This window comes from Equus przewalskii, chromosome 2, assembly GCF_037783145.1.
Source record: "Equus przewalskii isolate Varuska chromosome 2, EquPr2, whole genome shotgun sequence".
NCBI lineage: Eukaryota > Metazoa > Chordata > Mammalia > Perissodactyla > Equidae > Equus > Equus przewalskii.
This window is the reverse complement of record NC_091832.1, coordinates 116,669,978-116,683,043: the sequence shown is the minus strand read 5'-3', so window position 1 is coordinate 116,683,043 and position 13,066 is coordinate 116,669,978. Positions and strand designations below refer to the sequence as shown.

Sequence of the window (13,066 nt, the reverse complement as noted above, 5' to 3'; positions counted from 1 at the left end):
AACTTTAAACAAAAGTTATCAGAATTTGTTTTCATAGCCATCGTCAAAAATATTTCTGAGTTCCTAGTTTTGAGAAACTTTCGAGTTGGTAGGAGTAGCGGACAGCTGCCCATCTCCCTCCCAGCGCCCATCCCTGGAATGTTCTCCTTCTAGGGCTATTAACCCTCACGGGTCAAGTGCGCCAGCCGGGCGGCAGCCCCCACTCCTCCGCCAGCTGCAGACACCGCCCCGGGACCCAGCCGGAGCGTGCTAGGAGGCAGCCCCGGCGTGCAGAAGCGCGGCTGGGCGGTGCGGGCGGCAGCGGCGGCGCGCGTGCGCAGGTGCGGCAGGAGGGCGGGCAGAGGCGGCGCGCGTGCGCAGGTACGGCAGGCGGGCGGGCGGGCGGCGGCGCGCGTGCGCAGGTGCGGCAGGTGGACTCGCGGAGGGCGCGCGCGTGCACAGGTGCGGCGGCCGAGCTGGTGGCGGCGTCTGACACCTGGCAGGCGGCGCCCTCGCGGAGCGTCGGGCGCCTGCTCGAGGCCCCCTGCGGCGTTATTTCGCCCTGTCTGCGCTCTCCTCGGGGCTGGCGCCCTTACCCGATGTGCTTCCTCCTCAGCGCCAGGGTGTCCTGCTTGCTGTACAGCTCGCACATGGTGGCGGGGCTGTGGGCGCCCCTCCGAGCCGGCGGACCGCCTCAGTGCGGGCCTTTCCCCCTGCTGACCCTCGCCGGGTCCCCAGGCCCTGGGCGTTGGAGGTTCCCGGTGGCATCAACTAGCAGGGTCATCTCCCTTTTAAGACTTGCTCAGCCTTTGCCCTTCGCCAAGCCCCACCCTCCTCTTGCCTCCGCCGCCTGGGGCCGCTTGGCGAGTCCCTGCACTAACCACTCGTTCGCCTCCCGCCCCCGCGCCCGGTCCAGCTGGCTCTTGCTCCTGCCTGCTGATGCCCACCCCCCTCCCCAGCCCTGTCCCTCTAACCTGTCTTTGATTCTCCTCACTGTGCCTGGTCTTGCCTTTCTTCCTCCTCTGCCTATGAATGCCTTCCTTCCCACTTTCTTTCTTGTTTCTTTTTAGTGTATCCATTATTTTCTCGTAAACATTCAAAGATAGGCGCTCTCTGGACATATCAAGACTCTCCCGTTGGCTCCATTCTCACATTGAGCATAACCTATACGAACTCTACAAAAGTGACAAGTCACGTGGACTAAGATACTATCAGGGGCTCAGCCTATTTCTTGTGAGTGATTGATAATATATACAGTTTTTTCAAACACCCTCTGTAGCAATAATTACACTTCTAATTTATCTAGTGCTGCACAGATTAGAAAACATATTCATGTGACTTATGTGGTTCAGTCCTCAAAACAACCCGAGGGATGGGCATGGGAATTATCATTCTATTAACATATGTCTACCTGGTGGTGCACTTGGAATTCATTCCTAGGTTTCTTGACTTCCTTTAGGATGATCTTCACACACTCATCAAATTTGAAGTTGAATACATGGACATGGGAACTCTAATTAACTACAACATTAAATCATAAGTTATTTTAAGAACTAGAGATCATCTGGTTTAAGCTCTCTGTTCTCTAGATAAGCACCGTGAGGCACAGGAAGGGTCAAGTCTTATTCAAGGTCGTGCAACTTCTTAGCCATAGAGTTTAGATTAGATCATTTCATTCTTCCTATGTTTTGAAAGGCAGCAGAGAAAACTTTTTACCTATAACACACTTGATAAATGTTTGCAAATAACTTTTCTCTTGAATAAAGTTATTTACCTTAATGCACTGGGAGAGGAATAGAATTGCGTTGTCTAGGACAAGTTGAGAAGTGGAGTCCTAGGACGAACAGCGTGTTAAGAATTCTGGGAGTGATAAATGAAGGGCAGAAGGCACTTAGGAAACTTGCAAGGAACCCCAATCACGTAATCTCGTTCTAGTTCCATACTTGAAAGATGCTGCCAAATGTACATTTACTCTCAAACCACCTGGACCTGGCAAAGTTGCAGATAGTCATGCTCCTTCCGTAAACCTCCTTTAAATATGCTTTAACATACGTTCTTTAAATAATGCTGGGCGAAGAGTCTTGGGTCCTAGATCTGGTTCTTCATAAACTAGCTGTGCTTCTTGACCCTTTGGAGGCCAAATTTCTTTGTATTTTTAAAAAAAGAAAAGAACTCTCTCTGCTCAAAGCATCACAAGTAGAGTTTAAAAGAGATTATGATTGTGCCATGTGCGGCAGGATTATTGTTAAAATCTCAATGCTCCTATCTTCTTGCTGCCTTTTTCTTTTTAACCTATCTCTTAGCAGATTTGACCATTCCTTTCTCCTTGAAAGACTTACTCTTTTGATTTCTTAATACTGTGACACCTTCCTGATTTGCCTCTTCTCTTACTCAACATTTAAATGCTGGTATCTCTCAGGGTAGGGTCCTGTGACCTTTATTTTCTCTGCTCTCTTTCCCAAGGTAAGCCACAATGATTCCCTTGGATTTAGAACCCATGAGGGTGCCAAATTTACTCCTCCACCGAGATCTTTCTCCTCAGTCCCAGACTCTCATATCCACTTCCTTTCTTGACATCTCCACTTAGAGGTCTCATGGACACCTGAGACTTAATGAGTCCAAAGTGAAAGCTTTGATCCCCACCCCCACAACTATTGCCTCCAATAAGCCCCCCATCACCAGAGATTTATTCATTCATTCAAACATATCAAATACTCAGTGTATGCCACTGAATGTTCCAGTTGCTGCAGATAAGCAGTGAACTAGACTGCATGATCCTGTCCTCAGTGTCTCCTCCTCTAGGTCTGCACTGTCCAGTACAGAGCCACTAGCCACAGGTGATTCTCAAGGACTTGGCGTGTGGCTAGCAGAACTGAGATGTGGGGTCAGTGTAAAATACACACTATATTTTGAAGACTTAGTACAAAAAAAGTAAAATGTCTCATTAATTTTTTATACGGGTTACTTGTTAAAATAATATTGTGGATACATTGGATTCAGTAAAATATATCATTAAAGTCAACTTCACCTCTTTTTAAATGTGGCTGCTAACAAATTTAAAATTGCATATGTGCAATACTTTTCTGTTGAACAGCATTATTCCAGAGGGACAAAATAAACAGGTCAACACATCGATTAACATGATAATGGCTTAAGTTGCTCTAATTGTGGTAAGGATCTTGAAGGAAGTAAACTGAGCGCAATGATACTTAACCAGAAACCTAGGAGTCTTGGATAATTCTTATCTTTTCCTCATTCCCATGTCAAAGTATTTTTAAGCCCTGTTGACTCCACTTCAAAATACATCTTAAATCCATCTGCTACCACCCTATCTGTGGCCACCCTCTGTAAGCCTTCTGCATCTCGCCCAAGACCTATGCAAAGCGCTCTGTAACTCACCGCCGTGCTTCCCACCCCGTGTAGCATGACCAGGTCCTTCCCTCCTTGAAGCCCATCGATGACTTCCAGCTCGCTTCTCCAGGCTCACTTTAGGACCAGCCCTCTCCAAGACACACATCTCACCTGGTCTCCCTTGTCCTTCATTACTTCAAGGACATTGCATTTGCTTCCGTTCAGTTTAAATGTCACAGACAGCCTCAGAGAGGTCATTCCTGACTACTGTCTCAGATAGTTCTCAATTAATAATCCCAAACCTGCCCCAATCCTCTGTCATAACCCCCTCTTCGCTCGGTCTTTATCCGTCTTGTTCGTCACTGTGCCCCGGCACTAGCACAGCACTTGGCATGTGGTAGACTGATAAACATTTGTTGACTGACTGACTAAAAGGGGAAACACATTTAAAGACTTAATACCTTGTTTCGAAGATGAAAGTTCTTAAGAGCCGTATAGCCTTTGAAGCTGGTCTGTCTACATGCCTGTTGACTGGCAAGTTACATTTTAACAATTTCTTCAGGAGAGAGATACTTAGACTCATTATCTTTTATGGGAAAGCAAGTTACTGGTGCATAAAAGATCATTTTCCCATTGTTTACCTTATTTCACAATGTGGAATATATAATATTAATTAAATACCAAGGACCATCTTTAGCTAAAGAACAGACACACAATAGCACCAAAATACAGGTGAATAAAAGTCAACAGTTCACCCTGTACAATGCTTTGTCAAAACACAAATTCTAAGGTATTTCTTGGGCTATTGTCTCACATGCTTCTCCATTGTCTGACCATTTGGGAGGAGTGGGTCCTGGAGCACCTTTCTTTCCCGAATGGTGATGTCTGCTCAATTTTGGTCCTGACCCTATTGATTGGCTCACCCATTGAGTGAGTTCTGGCCTGAAGGTCACAGATTTCTCAACAATCTAGGCTTGGCCAAACAACTCATACTTATGTGTGATTGACATGAGAAGGCACAGCCCACACGAGCTTGGGACAATAAGAATTCCACTCAATAGTCCAATAAGAAGAGTCTGAATGGCAGGTTTTAACTTTTTCGTCAGCAAGAAACATGCAAAGGTGAGTGAGCTGTATGTCCCCAACCGCAGAGGCTCTCCAGCTTATTACACGACACTCAAGATGGAATGTGGGCATTTGGCTAGCTGCTCACTATTTCCTCTTCCCGGTCCTGCCCTGACCTACCCCACCCTTCATGAGATTTGTCTTTTCTGAATTCATACATCATCTGGGACAAATGCTGGGTGTGGTGCTTTTCTGACATGACGTTGTCAGCACGTGTGTATAACTATGTACACAGTGCCTCACTCATGTCAGAAGGAGCCTGACCCGCCCTCCTATCCCTGGGAGTTCCAGACTACTTTAAAGGAGCCATTTGACCACACTCAATATGTGTATGTGTGCCTCCTGTATACTGATAGCACACCAGGATCATACAACCTATTCCTCTCCTGCCTCCATCCTGAAGTTCCCCCTAAAACTAAGCCCAGATTTGAGTTTGTGTGTGGTGGGGGGAGGCTTCCTGTGGGGGAGGAGCAGGTTCTGTTTGAAATACCCAAGGCTCATCCTACTCTTCCTGGAATCTGTAGCCAGGCTGAAAGCCACATGAAGACTTAGGGAGCTGACTACTGACACCTGTAGCGGTGATGCGATGCCCGTGCAGACAGGGATCCAGAATATGGCTTCAGTTTATTTCTAGTGAGTTTTCTCCTATTGTCAAAGGGGTCCAGAATATGCCACTGTGGCATAGAAATTATTTTGAGCTGTAGGCATCTGAAAATCAACAGATACAGGAAGAGGCTTTTTTCCTGATCTCCCCATATCTGCCTACAAGCAGAACCTCTCCAAAGAACTCAACTGGCTTAAATCCTCCTTGCAGCTTCCCGACCAGGGAAGATGGACTCTTATTACGTGGCTAAGACACCACCTGAACAGACACTGTCCCTAAACTATCATATCTGCCGTCTGTTCTCCTAAGGCCCACTTATCTTCCCTAAAAGTCATTTGTTTGCTCCTAAGTGTCATTTCTTGCCCTCCCCTTCCCCTATTAAGACGGTATATAAGCTCCAAATTCTAACTGTTCATTACTTTTTTCTGTGTGCTTCACCATAAGCGAATAAAAATTTGTCTTTTCTCCTGTGAATTTGTCTTTCATCAGTTTAATTTGCAGGCCCCCAAGAACTGAACCTAAGTGATGAGAGGAAAAGCTTTTCCTCCCAGACAGTGTCAACTCTCTAGAGCAAGTCGACAAACCACAGCCCACGGGGCAAATCCGCCCATCAAGGGTTTTCTTATGGCTCATGAGCTTAGAATGGTTTTTACATTTTTAATGGTTAAAAAAAATTAAGGGAAGAATTATGTTTCATAACATGAAAATTACACGAAATTCAAATTTCAGTGTCATAAGTAAAGTGTTATTGGAACGTGGCCTTGCTCCTTCGTCATGGATTGTCTGTGGCTGCTTTCGCTCTGTAACAGCAGAGTTGAGCAGTGGTGGCCCACAAAGCTGAGCATATTTGCTCTCGGGCCCCTTGCAGGAAAAGCACGCCCCCCTCTGCCCTTTGCCGTTTCCACGTTTCAGTCTCCTCGCAGTGTTCCTCGCCGTCTCCACTTCGGTTCAGCTGTTCTGTGTGGCCCCCCGGAGTCTGAACGTCCGAGCACAGAGCCCTTCACCTTTGTTCTCCACTGTGTGCCCAGCGCCTTGAGCTTTGTCCTCCACATGACGGTTGCTCAGTAGGAATGAGTGAATAATAGGACGACATTTACTGAGCACTCAGCATCTGCCAGGCGCACGTGAAAGTCTTTTAATCCTGACAATAACCCGCCGGATGGATAGCATTTGTAATGGGCCGAATTGTGTCCCCTCAAATTCGTATGTTGAAGTTCTAACCCCCAACACCTCAGAATCTGACTGTAATTGGGTATAAGGTCTTTAAAGAGGTAAAAGAAGGTCATTAGCATGGGCCCTGATCCAATATGACTGGTGTTCTTATTAGAGGAGGAGATTAGAGCACAGACATGCACAGAGGAGAGACCATGTGAGGATCCAGTCGGAAGAAACCAGCCCTGGGACGCCTTGATCTCAGACTTCCAGCCTCCAGAATTGTGAGAAGATAAACTTCTGTTGTCTCAGCCTTCACTCTGTGGTACTTTGTTACGACAGCCCAGCCAACTAAGACACCATTATGATTTCCTTTTTCAGACAGCAAAACTGAAGACGGAAGAGGCCACAGAGCTGCTGTGGGGTAGTCAGTACAGCATCTAATGTCCGCGTCCCCTCTGTTCTGCCCCACTGCCTGGGGCCTCCCTGCTGGGCGAGCCACCTACCCTCCTCGCGAAACTCCTTTCTTAGAATCCTGTTGATCTCTCCTCTCCCTGCCAGTCTAGCCTCTGCCAACACAGGGTTAAGAGGGCTCCTTGCAGGTTTGGCTGGGACTGAAGCATCAGCTGCTTTTCCTGGAGAATGTCTGTGACCGGGGGTCACAGTCAAGCCGAAAAAGCCTTTCTAAAGCCGTCAGTGCAGCAGCATGGCTGATGTGTCAGTTCCTTTTGTGTGAAAGTGTCCACAAACGTCAGTGAGCCTCTGTAGTCACAATTTGGGCGACACTGCAAGAATAGACGTGGGACACGGGAGTGCCAAGACGTCCAGGCGGCTGCCAGGGACAGCTCCCTGGGAACTGGCGGCCTGGGCACCGCGTGGCTGCGAGAGCTCGGCCAACCAGCCTCCTTTCTTCCTGGCTTGTCTCGGAGACTGAGGGATACCCGCAGGCCAGCAGCGGCCGAGGTTACGTAATACGTATGTTCCGTTTTTAAAAACGAAAGTAGAGGGGTGTCCAACTTGATATTGTATGTCTGGTATTATAAACTTTTAAAAAATTAAACATACTGAGGTTTCATGACATTCGATTTTCGTGGCCTTGAAACGATTCCCGGCTCGTGTTTTTCCTGATGAAAAGATCTGTGCTGGGCTTTGTAGCTGGGGCCCATTGCCACCGCACAGGCGGGCGCGCCTCACCCCGGGAGGAGAGCCCCGAGGGGCGGAAGGCACGCGCCGTGAGCAGGTGTCTGGACGTGGAATTGTAGGTCTCAGGACGGGGTCTCAGATGGGAGGGGCCGCGAGATGCTCCTTCAGAGATGGAGGGCCCGAGAAGAAGGGAGGAGGGGAGCAAGGGAGACACAGCTGGGGCGGGACGGTCGGGCCCTGGATGGGGGCTGCCTTCCACACGGGGTCCACAGGGCAGAGACGCAACGAGGGCTCGGCAGAAGCAGAGGCGGCCAGGAGGAGGCAGCGCCCTTGACCGCTCCTGGGTTCTCCCCGAACAGAACGCACAAAGGGCTTCGTAGACTCTAGTTCCTAGATTCCACGGGCGGGGAAACCCCACCTGACGTGCGGGATGCCCCTGCAGACTTTGTTTTCCAGACCTGTCTCTGGTCTGGTCTTTGGCACCTTTTTTTTCTTGGGGGAAACTGGTAGACAGAACAAGGTTTTGGAGACAGATTGACCTAAATTTGGAACTAAGCTCTGCTTCCGTTGCTTAACCCATTCGAGCCACATTCTGTTAGCCATAAAAGGGATTTCACAGGACAGGATTCTGGGGAGGTTTAAATTAAACGACATATCACACGCGGGTTAGAGTTCCGGTCCTGGAATCGGAATGCTCCGTCTAACTCCTGGTTCCACCGTTTGCTGGCTCCATGATTTTTGGGTGAGTTGTTCAACCTCTTCTTATGGAAAATAGGGCAGATGGTAGGTTGTTGGGAGGACCAAATGGGCTAATCCAGTAAAGCAGCGCGGACAGTGGCTGGGTTGCGGCAAGCGCTTCCTAAGTGTTAGCCAGACTGCCGTCGTTAGCATTACATACGTAAAATGGTCTTGGACGTTAATTACTGACTTTTGCTCTTTAACTGTCTAGAAACACAAGATCTGAGAATTCCCATGCTATTGACAGCTCTTTTTCCCAGAGGAATTAACTAAGAGAGAATCAATTGATCACATACATCAGCTATGAAGGTTCATAGAAGCTTTAAAAATCTCTCTCCTCTCTTTATCTTTTATAAAGATGTCTGGCTAAAGGGGTTTAAAAGGCTGTTGATACGTACGTATATTTTATTGGGAAAAGAAAAGGTAGTCTCATTTGTTGGGTATTTTCTTTATGGCTTTTGTTCTTACATTTCGTTAAGGAAATTCTTCTAAACTGATGCCATACAAATATCCTTCTACAGCTTGTTTTTTTCTTTTTAGTTAGAATTTTGCCATTTTACGTTTAGGTCATTGATCCACACGGAAATTACTTTTCTATGTGCTATGATGCAGAAATATTATTTTATTTTCTTCCACATGAGAGGCAACTGTCCCAGTATCATTTCAACTCTTTGACGTTACAGGTGATAAAACTGAGGTCCAGAGAGGGGGTGTGACCTGCCCAAGGTCACACAGTGACTCAGTGGGGATTGTGACAGGGACACTTTTTTTTCCTTGCCTTTCTTTTTTTTGACTTGACAAATACAGATTTATTTTGATATTACATAATTCTTTATGAGTTAGTAAAATTAACACATTTTACACACAAGGAGCTGAATTTTTTTCAAATTGAGGTATAATTGACATAGTTTCAGGTGTACAGTGCAATGATCCTATATTTGTATATACTGAGAGGTCACCACAATAAGTCTAGTTAACATCCATCACCACACATAATTACAAATTTTTTTTATCTTGTCATGAGGACTTTTAAGATCTACTCTCTTAGCAACTTTCAGTTGTGCAATACAGTATTAACCATAGTCCCCATGCTGTCCATTACAGCCCCAGGACTTAGACATTTTATAACTGGCAGTTCTACCTTCTCTCCCTTTCCTATTTAAAAGATTTTTATATCAAAGCTCACATGCAGAAACAAGCTCATTTGCAAGTGTACCAGAACCTGCTAAACTCCAGTCAGAATTTCCTCACTTGCTAAGAAAAGCCTGATTTAGGGCTTGAAAACCATGATGATAGCATGAAAGCACTTTTCTCCTGTTTGGGATCCGTGAGTTCAAGACCTGTTTGGTAGTTCTTGGCTCCCTCACAACGCTGTCTTTGTGCGGCTGTCATAGAACTGGTTTCATGCCGTCCATCAGGGCATTCCAACAGGCGGGTTTTGCTTATCTGGATTGCAAATACCTTGAGGATGGGCGCTTGTTTTCTTCCTCTTATTCTGGGGCTTTGTATGTGTGCTGTGCTAAAGTGTTTTTCACCTGAATAAAGTGTGGGGGTGGGGAAGATAGATTGAGAAAGAAGGAGAAAAATATTAAACAAATTTCACTTTTTGAACATAAATAATGTTATATTAATTGAATTTTTCAAACTTGCTATCAATTCAGTGAAGGTGACTTTTAAAAATGTAGTATTACTTTTTTAAAATGCACTTACATAATTCATTTAATTTTTAAAAGTCAAGAATTCATTAAAAATCAAGAATTCGTTAGAAACTTTGCCATTTTTCAAATAGGCAGGCCTTTCCGGGGCAGACAATTTGTTTACAATTTATTTATTTTAATCAAATTATAGATCTTTATGTTAATTAGCACTCATATTTTTGGATTTTATCAAATATACATCTTTCCTTGGGTTTACTGGGAAAACCTGCTAGTTGTGTCTCTAAGGTTTTGTTCTAATCCCTGTGTTATTTGGATTTGGGATTTGGAGAAATATTTAGTTGGCTTATTTGTTTGCTTTTTTAAATTGAGGTAGCATTGGTTTGTAACATTATATAAATTTCAGGTGTTGTTTGCTTTTGATACTGTTTTCTTAGAAACAAGAGGCACTCATTCGACAGATAAGATGTGTATGTAAAAGAAATGCATTTCAATTAAGTGAATTCGATTTGGGGTCATTGACACAACAAGAAGGACTTGCAGCTACAATTCTTTATTGTGTGCGAGTTTATAAGGAAGCTGGGCCCACGGGCATTTAAGGACACATAACTTCTCTGGGCATTCAGGGTCTGCCCTCTATTGGTGAGATGTGCTATAAAAAAATGCCTTTATCCCTCAGAATTCTGCAGTAGGCCGAAATAAATGTTATTGATTAGGAGTAGTGTTTATGGGAAGTCAGGTATGAATAAGGTAGAAAATGCTTTAAAAACTCAAAATCAGACTGTAATTTTCTTAGTCTAGTTTACAACCTGTAGTTAATTTAGGAAGAAGGATTGGGGGAGTGCTAAAGGAAAATAGACAAATTACGGGCAATTTTCATGTGCACATTTAGAAAAATATTTACTATGAAATCTTGAATCAAATGAGGGGTTGGACAGCTTTATTGAGGCAGGAGTGAGGCCACTCCATTTCCTCCATGTCCCTAATACAGGATTCAATTTACATGACTATGTCTCCATCCTTTCTGTATACCAGTTACTCCTGAATAGTAAACCTGGTGCTCCTGTTAGTTGCTAATGAGGATCCAAATATTTTAAGATACAAAATTGTTCATTGCAGAATACCACCAATTTAAGGGTTTCTAATTTACAATGAAGTTATAACTTCATGAAACCAAGTTATCATATAACTCCATTAAAAAATCAAAGATCAATGGGATCATTAAAAATAACAGTGCAAAAATATGAAGGTTATGTACTATTTAGCATTCTTTTAATCTCTTATGTAATCTTTTCTTTTACATTTAAAAAAATTAATATATGTGAGAAGTATTGAAGAAGGAAAACACATTTTCATTTATTACTCCTATGGAGTAAATGCCACATTAGTGGACTCTGGAACTTCATTGGGTTTATATGTTGACATTTTCATAATTTGAAACCTGTCTTTGGTGATTGCTATTCAACGTTGAGAGTTATCTGCCACTTTGTGCCAGTTTTTTGACTTCAGCGCAGTCTGAAGAATTATTCCTGTGTTCACTCCATGAAAATCTGTTATTAATAAGCAAACTCAGAGAATACCAAAACCAAAGTTTCTTTCCTGCAAAGCCTTCTCTTTTTAAAAAGCATCCAGCAGGAACAAACAATATGCTATATGCTAAACTCTTTATTTCTAGAGGACCAGCACTGCTCCCAGAAAATTACTCACATTTGGCAGCAGTTTGCTGGGGACCATGGTTTCTGGGGTAAAAAGCAGAGCTCCCAGGGGATTACCTATAGTCAACTTATTTTTTTTCTGCTCTATCCTCCCGGTATGGATGGAATTATCTCCCCCAAAAGAGGTTGCAGTTTTCACCCCCTGTCCCTGTGAACGTGACCTTATTTGGTAATAGTCTTTGCAGATGATCAAGTTAAGGTAAGATGATTAGGGTGGACCCTAATCTAATATGACTGAATCCTTATAAAAAGGGGAAATTTGGTCACAGAGGCAGACAAGTAGAGAGGGAAGACCACATGAAGACACAAGGAGAAGCGGCACCGACCAGCCAAAGAACATCTGAGGCTGGCTACTGGAAACTGGGAACCTTTGAAACCACCCAGATGCCTGTTTTCTGTTTGTATGTTTACTTTGTGGTTCCCTGTATGTACCTCAACATCCATTCACGTCTTTTATCTCCCATTCCCCCACTTCGCTATGAATCTGATTTTGGTTTTCTGAATGTTTGAATGTTGCTGTCGTTAGTGTTTCCTGGAACACACAGGAAATAATTCCTACTTATACTTCACTGACACTGTGTTGCTTTTCTCCAGGGAGGTTCTGCTTGTTCAAATTTTATGTGTGAAGGTGCCCTCAGCACTACAGAAGACAATACAATATGAATTCGAAATATAATTATTCTTAGGAGATACTATACAGGAAAGTGATCTGACCATGGAGTACTATTAAATAGAAGCTTTTATTATAATTACCAACCTCGCATGATACGTGGCAGGTACATGTGTACTTTGAGTCCTAGCTCCTCCCTCCTTGTGAAAAGGCTGATTAATTGAGGAGAATCTTAGGGTCGTTCCACCATGAAATGTTCTAACTCAGAATATTTTATGCATTCACTACGTTTATTCTGATTATCAGTTTTTTCTAAGCATCCCTTTTCATTGTCTGGTTCACATGTCTCATTAGTGACCTTAGTATAAATGGTTGAAGATTCTCAGAGTGTGATAAATGTGTCAGAATCAGCACTTTGGTCATGGGGTGACGCTTGCTCTTCATTTTTTCTATCTTAGTTTTATCCTTGCATTTTTTGGAATATGGATCAGCTGCTTCTGGTTCTTGCTGTGTTTCCTGTGGTCCTGAGACCCAAAAGCACATATAGATAGTTAATGTAATTGATAATTATTAATTAATGAGACATAAAACTTGTATGTAAATGTACGTATTTGCATGTAATATTTACATGTATATTTACCTATATGCGTGCATTTGGCGTCAGGGTCTGGAGTTACATTTGAAGTTTGCATCAGTGTAACCACTGTCGTTGGCTTCTCTCTGCTCTCAGATTTACTCTGACAAAGAAATCGATTTTATTATGTGGAGGGAGAGGTATACTGGACTATTGCTCGCTTTTGGAAATGAGAAACTCATCAGGAGATAGTGACCTGATTTACCATGGGATTGGACGTGTGTGATGGAGGGGACGGAAACATTTCTGGCAAGTCTGATTCCTAATTTCGGTTCCAGTCTTAGAGAGGAGGGGGAAGTTCACCCTTTAGTTCCCATGTGGACCAGTTCCAGATGTTGGGAACAGACATTTGGGAGACCC

The 13,066-nt window shown here is 44.1% G+C and overlaps 1 protein-coding gene and 2 long non-coding RNA genes across 11 annotated transcripts in view; 2 read left to right on the top strand and 1 right to left on the bottom strand.

Annotated features, from left to right (window-relative positions):
- ETNPPL (ethanolamine-phosphate phospho-lyase) overlaps positions 1-882 on the bottom strand; it is a 40,501-nt gene extending 39,619 nt beyond the window's left edge. For 6 of the 9 annotated variants that reach the window (XR_545818.2, XR_011537798.1, XR_011537799.1 and 3 more), the window contains exon 1: positions 576-841. Coding sequence is in view for 4 of the 9 variants with exons in the window: in XM_008526100.2 (XP_008524322.1) it covers positions 576-631 (56 nt within the window). In the remaining 5 variants the exon portion in view is untranslated. Of the gene's footprint in view, positions 1-575 lie in introns of all 9 variants that reach the window. The other 3 variants (XM_008526099.2, XM_008526101.2, XM_070611757.1) reach the window with 3 other exon arrangements.
- Positions 883-6,390: 5,508 nt separating this feature from the next.
- On the top strand, positions 6,391-7,291 carry LOC139082080 (uncharacterized). Its single transcript, XR_011537796.1, has 2 exons — positions 6,391-6,495; positions 6,593-7,291. It is a non-coding gene; the product is annotated as an uncharacterized lncRNA (long non-coding RNA).
- A 229-nt stretch (positions 7,292-7,520) lies between these two features.
- Positions 7,521-13,066, top strand: part of LOC139082081 (uncharacterized) — a 35,910-nt gene continuing 30,364 nt past the window's right edge. Inside the window, exon 1 of the long non-coding RNA XR_011537797.1 lies at positions 7,521-8,096. This is a non-coding gene — a long non-coding RNA (uncharacterized lncRNA). The remainder of the gene's footprint in view (positions 8,097-13,066) is intronic.